Below are 11,367 nucleotides of genomic sequence, written 5' to 3'. Positions count from 1 at the left end.
TTTTCTCTTGTTCTTGGTGCAGGTCATTCAAACCATCAGGACCACGGACAAGGACAACTTCGCCAATGGTCGGTTCACTTTTGCTCTACCAGAAGACCTTCCAGCAAATCCAAACTTCACTCTGAAGGACAATGAAGGTAAAAAAAAAAAAAAAACACATTTCCACAGGATTTATTTTGGCTTGGTAAAACATCTTATTAGAAATAGTTTGACATGTTAAGCCTTTATTTTAGGAGTTGGTTACAAAAACGAATTCCATATTCAGTACTTAAGTTGTACACAGGTTCTTTTGAAAGTCAAATAAGATCCTTCTTATGTAAAAAGGCTCTCGCAGTAATGGAATCTTTCTGATGTTTTCCAACTGATTTCCTGATGTTTGTTTAGTGCAAACCATCAGCTCCTCTCCACAAACATATTTAGTACCACATGTAGTCACACAGATCACCCTCATTTCCAGCCTTCCCCTCCTCTTCTTGCTCTTATTTTTAATTTCGTTGCAAGGCCAACAGAGCTGTTTCCTTGGAAACTAGGTCTGTGTTTATATTAGCTCAAGGCTCCCTGGTGGAGACGACTGGGCTGCAATGTTTTCCTTCTAATGCTGGACCGCTGCTTCAGTGAATCAGTGCTGGAGGTGGACCGGTCGGAGATTAACAGGGCAATCATAGAGATAAGAGACAGACGCTAAAAGCCCAGAGTTCAGAAGAGCCAGTGCTTCAGAGCTTTATTTGAGTTTGTATCCTAGCCAAGGTCCCCTCAGACCGCTTCATCCTTAAATAATGTCCCAGTGGATGGACTGTTAGGAAGCATTTTACACGTTAGTGGTTGGAGTGCTCTGTTGCACTTGCTGTGATCGGGTGGGTGTGCAGGGCTGTCATGCTTGATCACGTAGATGTTTCTCTCCTGGCGCTGCAGTCATTATGCCAGTGTCCACATGACCAGAATGCTTGCCATGGTGAGGCGGAAATAAAATATGATGGACATTCCCTGCGAAGGTGCACTTATTTCTCCCCAGAGAGATGACAGTGAGTTCAATTGAATAATAATCATCTTGACTGTTATGTTCTTTGACATAGTTCATATTCTGAATCTAGAAAGCATATTTAATGAAGCTCTACATTGAATGGGCGAGGGAGGGAATGTATGGTGCTCCATCCGCAAAGATAGCCTAGGTCAAGTTTTACGCCTTGCCACAGTTTTGGCAAGAGTGTTTTGTGTTATCTGAGATGTGGGACGAAATTTCATCAAGAGCATCCCTCCTGGGCCAATTCACTGCGATTCTCTCTCAGGCCATTTATCTCCCACCATTTAAACACTGTCATTAAATTATGACAGCTAGAGCGATCAGGACTCATGCCAGAATTGCAGTATTGGCAATATTTGTTGTTGTTGTTGTGGTATTTCCTATTTATATTTTTATTTTTATATTTATTACACGACGCATCTCACGGCCAAGATTAATTATCCACAGTACATGCATGGTTTCGCTCTCATGATTTTTGTAGTTCTGTTTTTTTTTTTTTTTTTTTTTTTTTTCAACAGGGAAAGTGTTTACGAATCACTGCTACTTAAATCAAAGTGCAACTGTGAATTTTCCAACCCATGTATAATTACAGACCACGTTTTCTACATTGTTTGTGAAGATTTGCTAATGAACCATTCACCCTCTGTTGTTTCATGTTCATGTTTTTAAATAGTGTTTGGACAGATTAAATGGAGTCTACCTGCTGGCCATTTTAGAAAACCCCCACAGCATGAATCAAACACAAACGCGCTAAACAGAGAGGTCACTTCACGATGGGCTGATTTATGAGTAAATATTTCAGTGGTGCTGATTTTGGTAGTGTAAACCTTAACCCTGAATTTTACATTTTTCCTTCCTGTAGTATCTAATGCATACACAACAGTTGCTGGTTCTGCTTGCATTAGACCCCAGGGGAGAAACAGCCCACTGCCGTAGACTTGGGTATATGGACAGTACAGATCCAGAGACTAGTGAATAATATCAATTGATTCTAGCAATTACAGTTAAGGAAAGTGGTATACGTTTCTGTATTTTATAGTAAGACAGGTATGTTCTTATACTTGTTCTGTAAGTATATGAAATCACAAGTTGTTTGGTTTCTTTCCAGCAGTACTATTTACTAAATTTTTGTAATCTCTCTGTATATGACTTCATTTATTGACATTTTAAATGAAGGATTCATGATATTTCAATAGTATATATTTAATTTTGCACACTCATCTCTTCTATTTTTTTACATTTAGATTAGCTTCGTCATCTTCCAATACTCACTTAAAATAACACTATTAAATAACATTGAAAATGAAAAATGAAAATCTATTTCATACTGTATATTAGAATTATAATGTGAAAGGTTGATGTAGTCAGATGCTGTTCTTTATTTGATGCATTGTACAAAATAAATGCATTTCTGTTGGTGTGGTTAAAAAATAAATGCACAAAAGGTTGTGGATATATACTTATACTGTAAATGCTCTGTCTAAACCCTGATGAGTTATAACAGGGAATTTTTCCAGAGGTGTAAACATGGTGCATTTGTATAGCATGGTTGATATTTAAATGTCCCTACCAATGTTTAACCCAAACCCACGCTCTTACTCTCGTGGAAGCTGATATTCAGAGGGAGACGGAATTCGTCTTGTAACCCAAACCCCCTCAAACCCTCCCAAGCTGCAGTGTCAGAAGACACTAGCTCAACACACATCTGCAACTGAAGAAGCAACATGACCGTGCATACACTTATAACCTGCGTCTCTGTGGGTGTGTGCGTATGTGAGAAAGGAAGGCAGTGACAGCTAGAAAGAAGGTGAAAAAAACTTGCACAAGCTTCTCAAAATTGAGAAAAGTTGGAGCACTGTACAGAGTTAATAAAGCATGACGCTTTTGTCACTGTGTGGAGTTTACAGGCTGTCAACACACCGGCACTCCAACACTCCCGTTGAGGAGGTAAAGCAGTAAATCGAAATGTTTTTTTTAATCAGAAACAAGTTAAAATGGGCCATTGTGGATTAGAAAACTTAAAATAGTTTTTGTTGTTGTTGTTGTTGTTTGTTTGTTTGTTTTTCACTCCCGGCTTAAAAATATATTTATAATATTCATAGTTCTGTCTCTAAATTCTGATCGGATTTGAAACTATCTTAAAATGGCATTATTTATATACTCAAATGTTTGTGGTCAGTGAAATATGTTTACAATTTAAAAAAAAAAAAGTCTCTTATGATCACCAAATTTCATTACAATTTAATAAAACAATTTTAAATATTTACTTCCTATTGTGTATGTTGCTTTGGATAAAAGTGTCTGCTGAAGGTAGAAAATGTAAATGTTAAATAATTTATTCATGTGATGGCAAAACTGAATTTTTTAGCTGTATCATGACTGTATCCTTTTACCGTAATATGCTGATTTGTTTATATTTTTGTAAAAAATAACTTTTATAAATATAAAGTTAAATCAACAGCATTTCTTTAAAAGTATTTTTTTTATTAAATCAGAATGCATCCTTGATGAATAAAAATGTTAATAAAAAAAAAAAAAAAAACTGACCCCAAACTTTTGACTGACATATATATAAACCAAAACATTATGCATTGTGGAATGTCTTTTAGTTTGGTGCCGTTTTTATCACTGTTGTCATTTCAAGAAGAGTCCATAACCATATCAGGCAGCTTGAAAATGAAGTAACAAATGCAATATTCAAAAAGCTGTTCTCCATTCTCAGAAGCAACTGCCGAGAATGGGGAGCGAATTGTTTTGTTGGCTTCTGTTGCATGGCGTCGTCATGCATGCAGCCAGCGAGAATAAACCTCTGCTCTCTCTGACAGATAGCAGTGCGAGTGTGTTGGCACACAGGCAAGGCTTCAGCCAGGCGGAACAGGAGCTGTACCAGCTGCCTGTGGTTGTGTGGGATGGAGGAGAGCCCCTCCTCAGCAGCACCAGCACGCTTACGCTCAGGGTGTGCCCGTGCCAGCGCGGGGCCAGGATGCCAGTGTGCAGGGCTCAAGCCTTCCTGTCCTCGGCCGGTCTCAGCACTGGAGCCCTCATTGCCATCCTGCTGTGTGTGCTCATCCTCTTGGGTAAGACTGAAAACACCGGTCAGGAAAAGGACCTTCATTAATTTGCTATCAGTCTTAAAAAAAAATTATTTTTTAGTTTTTATAGGATTTTTTTTTTTTCGTAATTGTTTTCTTTATTTTATTCTTATTGTTTACAGACAGACAGACAGACAGACATATATTTGGACATCCAAGATGTTCTCTGCTGCTTTCTTTTCTGCTTGAAATTTACTGGTTGTAGATAAGAAGCTTCACCCTGCAGAATGTGTGAAAACCCCTCTCTCACTCCAGTCCACTGACAAGGCCAAATATAGACACTACTCAGGAATGCTGCACAACTGTGTGGGCTGAAACCAGGAATAATCGTACCATGCACTTACCTGAACAGATAGCAAGTGCTGTTAATAACACATTCTAATATTCAGCAAAACAGTATTTTTGCTTGCGAGAATTTAAAGGCACTTCCCAGTTTACGGCATAATACCCAAACACAATGATGTGGCTCTATTCCAAAATCTAGTGAGGTCCCTACAGTGTTCAAGCCTGAGCTGGTTTGCAAGTCTCAGTTGGTCTCCCTCACTGGTAAAGCTGATCTGTTGGCTGGTTGTAGAGGAGATTTATGCAGTTAAACCAGCTTTGCAGTGGTTGGAGTCTTATACCAAATATTGAACCAGCTAAGACCAACAGACCAGCTTGGGTTAGGTTAAGTGGATATTTTCAACATTTGACAACATTTTAATTAAGTGCCATCATGAAGACTGTTGAAAGAAACATGCGTACTTTTTTTTGGTAACAATTTATGGTGGCATGTATCCATGTTATATCCATCTAAGGAGACCGAATGTATCCTTCATGATAAAAAGCTCAGTGAACAATTCACCCAGTCAGTAATGTTAGTAATACAGTTATATTTCACCTAATACACAAATACTATGTTACCTAATATTTACACACGTGGTCAGAATTGTTGGCACCCATGGTAAATATGAACAAAGATGGATGTGAATTTAAACATGGATTATTAATCCTTTTTATCTTTTATTTAAAATAAATGAATAATAATAAATCACAAAATATCTGACTTTCATTGAAAAACAATTGAAAATGGGGGAAAATCACATTATGAAAATAAGATTTTTTATTTTATTTTTTCACAAAAACACGTTGGATACAATTATTGGTACCCCTAGATCACCCTGGTATGCTCAAAATTGTAAATATGAATGGGAATATACTGTGATATTCCCATTCATATTGACAATATTGAGCACACCAGGGTGATTATGAACATGAAATTATCCAATCATGTCTTCCTGTTTCACAGGAATATAAATAGGAGGGAAAACAAATGCCAAATTCCCCTTAGTCATCCATCGTAATGAGAAAAACCAAAGAATATATTTCTGATGTGTAGAAAAAGATAACTGAGTTTCACTAAGAGCTAGAGCAGTGGAAATTCCCATTTCCACTATCAGGGCAATAATTAAGATTTTCCAATCAACATAAAATGTTACGAATCTGCCTGGAAGAGGACGTCTTGCATATCGTCCTAATGCACAGTGAGGAGGAGAGTTTGAGTGGGTAAACACTCTCCAAGAACCACAGCTGGAGAATTGCAGAAAAAAAGTTGAGTCTCAGGGTCAGAAATCCTAAAAAAAGACAAAAAAAAAACCTTGTTTGGGGAGTTTTAAGGGAAGAAAAAAAAAATCAAGAAATGAAAATGCTCTTAAAACAATCCCCAGCATATACAGTTGTCAGACACTACTGGAACTTCAAACGGGACTGGCTTCTATGGTCAGATGTACACTAAAAAAAAAAGTAGTTTTTTAGCAGCAAACACTCAACATGGGTTTGGTGCACACAGGGATAAAAAAGTACCCCATGTGTACAGTGACATGTACTGCTGAATCTTTAATGTTGTGGACCTGTTTTTCCGCTGGAGGTCCTGGACATCTTGTTTAGATACAGGGTATCTTTGATTCTATCAAATACCAACAGATAAAAAAATCATAAAGTAACTGACTCTTTTAGAAATCATATAATGGGCCATATTTGGATCATCCAACCAGACAATAATCCAAAAACAACACCGAAATGGGTCACTGAGCCCAAAACCAAGCTTCTGCTATGGCCATTCCAGATCCCTGACCTGAACATCGTAGAAAATGATTGTGGTGAACTGAAGAGGAGAAGCACCAACATGGAGCTGGGAATCTGAAGGGTCTGGGGTGAATCTGGATGAAGGAATGGCCTCTGATCTCTAGTCAGGTGCTTTCTAACCTCATCAGGCATTATAGGAGAAAACTCAGAGCTGTTATTATGCCAGATGGAGGTTTAAAAAAGCATTGAATAAAAGGGTACCATTAATTGTGTCCATTGTGTATTAGAGAAAGACATATATGTCATAATGATATTTCAACCCATTTTAAATTCTTATTCTCCAATGCAAGGTTAGATTGCCATTAATTTTAAAAATAAATATCAAAATGATTAACAATGCAGATTTATATTCACAGCCTTCTTGGATCATATTTAACATGGGAGCCAACAATTCTGACAATGTGTGTATGTATGTTATGTAAGTCTAAATATTTTAAAATATTTTGTTAGCAACATGCTAATATAGAGTCTACCTTGTTTTTCACATAAGGTGAATAACTTGTCACATCAATCTAAGCATTCCATATTAGACCATTTTTACATTTTGTATTAATATTTTAAATAAGTTCATATTTTTATATTCATATTTTTTATATTCAATTAAAAGTGTTGTATTTTGCCATTTTTACAATGGCACCTAGTTTTTATTCATTTTATTTCAATTTTAGCTTTACTTATTTTAGTACATCAAGTTAAACTAAATGGCAAATAACAACTAAAAGTAATAAAAGTCCATTTTTTATATTTTATTTCATTTCACATTTATAAAAAAATACTTTGATCGATTGAGTGATTGATATGTCTATATAGTTTTTTTTTTTATTAATTAGATTTATTGATTTGAGTTTATTTTGTTTGAGTTATTTTACTTAAAGCTAAGCTAAACAAAATAAGAAATTTTGCTTTGGCTAATAGCTGAGATAGAGCTATATATATATATTATTTTATTTAAAAAAATTCAAGTAAGAATTTATTATTATTATTATTATTATTATTATTATTATTATTATTATTATTATTATTATTATTATTATTATTATTATTATTATTAATTTATTAATGGTTGTGTCACACCTGGACTCATTTAGTGTGTTTTTGCCCGTGACCCAGTTTCTGTCTTTCCGTGTTTGGTTTGATTAGTTCCCAGGTGTCTCTATTCTATTCCTCATGTGTTCCATGTCCCTGTTAATTTAGTCATGCCATCCACCTGTGTTTCCCCAATTATCTTTTGTACATAAGCCCGGTCCTTTCAGTTCTGTGTTGTCGGGTCTACTAACTCACTCACTTACGTGTGTCTATCGCTGTGCTCCATGAGTTGTATATATTAAAAGCCTTATTTCGTTTATCCTCGGCTCCGTGTTTCTTCCGGCAACGTAAAACCGTGACAGAAGACCCGACCTAAAAAGAAAGTTTAAAACCGTGTGTCTTTCCCTCCGTTTTGCTTTCGTTTTTTCACAGTCTTTTATTTTCTTAGTTTCTATGGATCCCCTCTATTGTCCCGAATTCCTCATCCTCCTGCTGAAGCAGGAAGGACGTTCTCTCGAGGACCATACCAGACCGTTTCTTCTATTAGCTAATGCCACCAGCTACCCGGACGACGCGCTCTGCACCTTCTACAACACCAGCCTGAACTCCAAGTGCAGAGCGTTGTCGCCCGAAGATGGTCCTCGGGAGGATTTCGCTGCATTCGTGGAGTGGACTCTGGCGAGAAATGGCTCACCTTTCACCATCTGCCCCATAGAGGATCTCGCCAGTCCCACTCCCGACCCAGAGACCAGCCAGCCACCACCCCGCCACACGGAGCCAGAGCCCGCCGCAGAGCCCGAGCCATTCACCGACAGGGAGCCGGATCTCGAGAGCGCGACTGACCAGGTGTGTGAGCCGGCAACACCGTGCATCGTGGGAGTCCTCGTGGAGATCGAGGGCGTGGAGGAAAGCCCTGCCCACACTCCTGCGACTGAGGGTGAGCTGTATGCAGTCTCTGAAGGTCATATGGAGCAAGTTCTGGATCTGATGGACTGGTCTATGGAGGTAATCCCTAATATTCCTATTTCTCCGCTGGTTCCGTCCAGCCCTGTATACCCTCTCAGTCTCCCACTCCTACCTCCTCCAGTCATTTCCTCTGTTCCATTTCCACTGGTTCCGCCCAGCCCTGAGTTTTCTGTTTCTCCGCTGGTTCCGCCCAGCCCTGAATCTTCTGTGTCTCCGCTGGTTCCGCCCAGCCCTGAATCTTCTGTGTCTCCGCTGGTTCCGCCCAGCCCTGAATCTTTTGTGTCTCCGCTGGTTCCGCCCAGACCTGAATCTTCTGTCTCTCCGCTGGTTCCGCCCAGCCCTGAATCTTCGGTATCTCCTGTGTTCCCTCCCGGCCTCCCTCTCCCACCTCCTCCAAGACCTGCTGGTCCCTCTGCTCCACTTTCGCTGGTTCTGTCCAGCCCTGATCCTCCTGTCCTTCCCATCCTTCTCCTCTCTCCTCCTCCTAGACCAGCCAGTTCCTCATCATCCCTGCTGGTGCCAGTCAGTCCTGCAGCTCACCCTCAGTCCGCGCCATCGGGGCGCGATGATTCGCCGCTGGACTGCCAGTCTCCAGTTCCGCCTTGGCGCGTTAAGGCCCTGTCTCCGCCTCCAGCCTCCGAGCCCTGGACTCCTCCTCGGTCCTTCGACCCAGCGGCTCCGCCTTGGCTCTTAGCTCCCTCGTCTCCACCGTGGCCTGTCATCCCACCTGCTCCACCGGGCTCCCTCGTCCCTCCGGCTCCACCTTGGTCAGTCGTCGACCATCCACCGCCTCGGGACTCCACTCCTCTGGTTCCACCTCGTCACTCCATCCCTCCGGCTCTGTCAGGCTCCTCCTTCCCTCCGGTTCCACCTCCATCTTCGGTCACTTCTGCCTTCTGCTCCACCTAGGCCCTCCGGAACCTCGATGTCACCCTGGCTCTGCGGCTGTGCTGCTCCATCTTGGGCTCCTCACCCACCGGTGCAGTCTCCGCCTGTCGGCCCCCTGGTGTCGTCGACCCCTCCTGCACCATGGCTCCTCCCGCCGTCGACTCCACCTTGGATCTCCGTCCTGGCTGGTCTCTGGTGGACCATCTGGCTCCTCCTGCTCCTGTCTCCTCCCAGGCTCCTTCCTCCGTGGTCCCTGTCTGCTGGCCCCCTCCTGGGAGTCCGTCCTCCACCGGAACCTCCTCCCAAGTTCCCACCCACGCCTCCCTCGGTTGTTTCTACGGTGCGAGGACGCACCTACCGGGAGGGGGGAGTACTGTCACACCTGGACTCATTTAGTGTGTTTTTGCCCGTGACCCAGTTTCTGTCTTTCCGTGTTTGGTTTGATTAGTTCCCAGGTGTGTCTATTCTATTCCTCATGTGTTCCATGTCCCTGTTAATTTAGTCATGCCATCCACCTGTGTTTCCCCAATTATCTTTTGTACATAAGCCCGGTCCTTTCAGTTCTGTGTTGTCGGGTCTACTAACTCACTCACTTACGTGTGTCTATCGCTGTGCTCCATGAGTTGTATATATTAAAAGCCTTATTTCGTTTATCCTCGGCTCCGTGTTTCTTCCGGCAGCGTAAAACCGTGACAGGTTGCTGCCTTAAATGGTTGCTGTTTGCAACAGGGCTAATCTGATTGAAGAGGCTCATGGCTGTTCATGGCAAAACACCATTGATTTCAAGTGAATATTAAAATATGTAAAGCACTCTGAGTACCCAGAAAAGTGCTATATAAATGTAATTAATAATTATCATTATTATTATTATTATTATTTGCCCAGACAAAGCTTTCCCCCATTTGAAAATGTCAGCAAGCAGATGATTGTGCTCCTCATTTTGTACGCCCATGTGATACGTCTCATGTGATAACTCTCAATAGTAGTGAAGCTAATTCAAATCAGCATTTACATGGATGAACTAACTAAGCTTGTGTCTCCTCTCTTGTAGCCATCGTGGTTCTGTTTGTCACTCTGCGTAGCAAGAAGAGCAAAAAGGAGCCTCTAATCATATCCGCAGAGGATATCAGAGAGAACGTAGTCACGTACGATGACGAGGGAGGAGGCGAGGAAGACACAGAGGCCTTTGACATAGCAGCACTGAGGAACCCTGCGGCAGCCGAGGAGATGAGGATGAGAAAGGACCTGCAGTCAGAGATGTGGAGAGCAATGGCCAACGAGGCTCTCAGTCCGGCTTTGATTATACCAGACCAGGACATCCATGAAGTGATTAAGCTCAAGGTGGTTGATGCCAACCGGGACACACGCGGCCCTCCATATGATTCTCTTCAGACTTATGCTTACGAGGGCCGCGGCTCCCCATCGGGGTCCATCAGCTCACTGGATCTGCCAGAGCCTCAGTCAGAGCTGGACCTCAGTGAGGTAGACAACTGGGGCCCTGAGGTACAAATACTGAGCACAGTATTTCCAGAGAAAGGCCAGCAGCACATCCCATAATGGCTGCGCACAGTCTGTAAAGCAGAAGTTGTGTGTCGTTTCCCTGATGTCTGTTCAAATGGACCACTTTTTTTCATCCAGTTTTGCTGTGGGATTATTGACTGTTTTTCACTGGCCTCAAGTGGAAGTTGATTTTTGAAGAAAAATTTTAAAATTAAGAAAAAAAAAATAAGAACTCACAAAGGAAGCTATTTTCCCTGGTGTATATTTTCTATTGCTTAATAAAAATTCATGATTCCAGATAAGCAAACCCTGCCTTTGTTACATATTTTGTCCATTTCCAACAGCTGCAAAAGCATCCAAATCAATGTCCCGGCTGGTTTAGGATGATATCTTTCATACTAAACTGATCATTTCCCTTCTCAAAATAGAAATTAAATTTTTGTTTTCACAGCCTGTAGTTTTTAAGTTTCACCTAATATTTATACCAGACCGAAATTGAACCTAGTGTCTGCAACATTTAGTATAAATCACCTCTGTTAAAAGCAAGAAAATAACTTATTATAATTCTCATGAGCAGAGGGAGTTTTAATTGGATAACAACGGCATTCTGTGAAAGATAATTGGATTCAAATGCTTGAGTGGGCACCTTTTATTACGTTCCTAGGACTTATAAATCAACTGTGAAAAGTCTGTGTTGCAATCCAGTCCTGATCGATTCCCACGAGCTTCACAATATGCAGATAAAGAGCC

General features: G+C 41.1%; 1 protein-coding gene across 1 annotated transcript; it reads left to right on the top strand.

Annotated features, from left to right (window-relative positions):
* Positions 1–3,803: 3,803 nt before the first annotated feature.
* Positions 3,804–10,755, top strand: LOC113083486 (cadherin-18-like). Its single transcript, XM_026254545.1, has 2 exons — positions 3,804–4,098; positions 10,169–10,755. Exons 1-2 carry the CDS (start codon positions 3,804–3,806, stop codon positions 10,672–10,674), a joined length of 801 nt encoding a protein of 266 aa, XP_026110330.1. The 3' UTR covers positions 10,675–10,755.
* Positions 10,756–11,367: the final 612 nt, after the last annotated feature.

Source organism: Carassius auratus, unplaced genomic scaffold, assembly GCF_003368295.1.
Source record: "Carassius auratus strain Wakin unplaced genomic scaffold, ASM336829v1 scaf_tig00038408, whole genome shotgun sequence".
In the NCBI taxonomy this organism is placed as follows: Eukaryota; Metazoa; Chordata; class Actinopteri; order Cypriniformes; family Cyprinidae; genus Carassius; species Carassius auratus.
The sequence above is the reverse complement of the archived record's forward strand: the minus strand, read 5'-3'. Positions and strand labels throughout refer to the sequence as shown.

Excerpts from the sequence above, each read along its gene's own strand:
- LOC113083486 (XM_026254545.1), top strand. The coding sequence starts at position 3,804 with ATGCATGCAGCCAGCGAGAATAAACCTCTGCTCTCTCTGACAGATAGC. Across the intron at positions 4,099-10,168 it reads GTGTGTGCTCATCCTCTTGG|CCATCGTGGTTCTGTTTGTC; the intron begins GTAAGACTGAAA and ends CCTCTCTTGTAG.